This window comes from Aureococcus anophagefferens (genome assembly GCF_000186865.1).
Source record: "Aureococcus anophagefferens unplaced genomic scaffold AURANscaffold_552, whole genome shotgun sequence".
Taxonomy (NCBI): Eukaryota; class Pelagophyceae; order Pelagomonadales; family Pelagomonadaceae; genus Aureococcus; species Aureococcus anophagefferens.
In genome coordinates this window covers 1-860 of record NW_008705979.1, presented here as the reverse complement: position 1 = coordinate 860, position 860 = coordinate 1, and the positions used below count along the sequence as shown (strand labels likewise).

Here is an 860-nt window from a genome sequence, read left to right as displayed (position 1 = left end):
TCTGCTTGGAGTCGCGCGCGCTAGGGCGCGACGTAGTTGGACGGGAAGGAGCCGGACTTGCCGTTGAGCTCGCCGGTGATCCAGCCGCCGGACGCGCCGGCGGCGTTGAAGGCCGCCTCGTCCGTGAGGATGAGGTCGCCGACCTTGAAGCCGAGGTCGCCGGCCTGGACCTCGGCGAAGTCGAACTGCGCCGTGACCTGGATCATGCCCGGCGGGGGCCCGCGCGCGGGCGGCGGCGGCGGCGGCGGCGGCGCGGGCGGCGCGGCGGGCGCGGGCGGCGGCGGCGCGGCGGCGGCCGGCGGCGGCGCGAAGGGGTTCGACGGCGGCTGCGGCGGCGCCGCGGCCGGCGGCGCGGCCGGCGGCGGCGGCCGCGGTCCGCCGGCCTGGGCCATCATGAGCTTGCGGACCTGCTCGGCCTCGGCGGCGCTCAGCGACTCCTTGCGGCCCGCCATGGCCTCGAGCGTCGCCGCGGACGGCGGCGGCGGCACGGGCGGCGGCGGCGCGGCGGGCGGCGCGGCGGGCGGCGGCGGCCGGTCCGGCGGCGAGTTCGAGAGCGCGCCCGCGAAGGACCCGGACTGGCTGCCCTGGCGCGGCGTGAAGAGGCCGTCGCGGCTCGCGGACCGGAGGCGCACGGCCTGGGCCGCCGCGCCGGGGTCCAGCGTCATGCCCGCGTTGGGCACGACGACGCCCGCGGCCATGAGCGCCTCGAGCTTCGCCGCCGCGGCCGTGTCCTGCACGGAGGCCACGGACGCGTCGAGCTTCATGGCGCCGACGACCGTCGCGCCGAACTGGACGTAGAAGTCGCGCTGGAGCGCCGGCAGGCGGTCGCAGAGGTTCATCACGGAGTTCTTGAAGAAGAC

General features: G+C 78.8%; 1 protein-coding gene across 1 annotated transcript; it reads right to left on the bottom strand.

Annotated features, from left to right (window-relative positions):
• Nucleotides 1-32: 32 nt before the first annotated feature.
• Nucleotides 33-839, bottom strand: AURANDRAFT_68897 (hypothetical protein; the record flags this gene model as incomplete). The annotated part of the gene is made up of 1 exon (XM_009044631.1): nt 33-839. A coding segment is annotated over one exon (807 nt), but the record flags the coding sequence as incomplete, so codon positions are not given.
• Nucleotides 840-860: the final 21 nt, after the last annotated feature.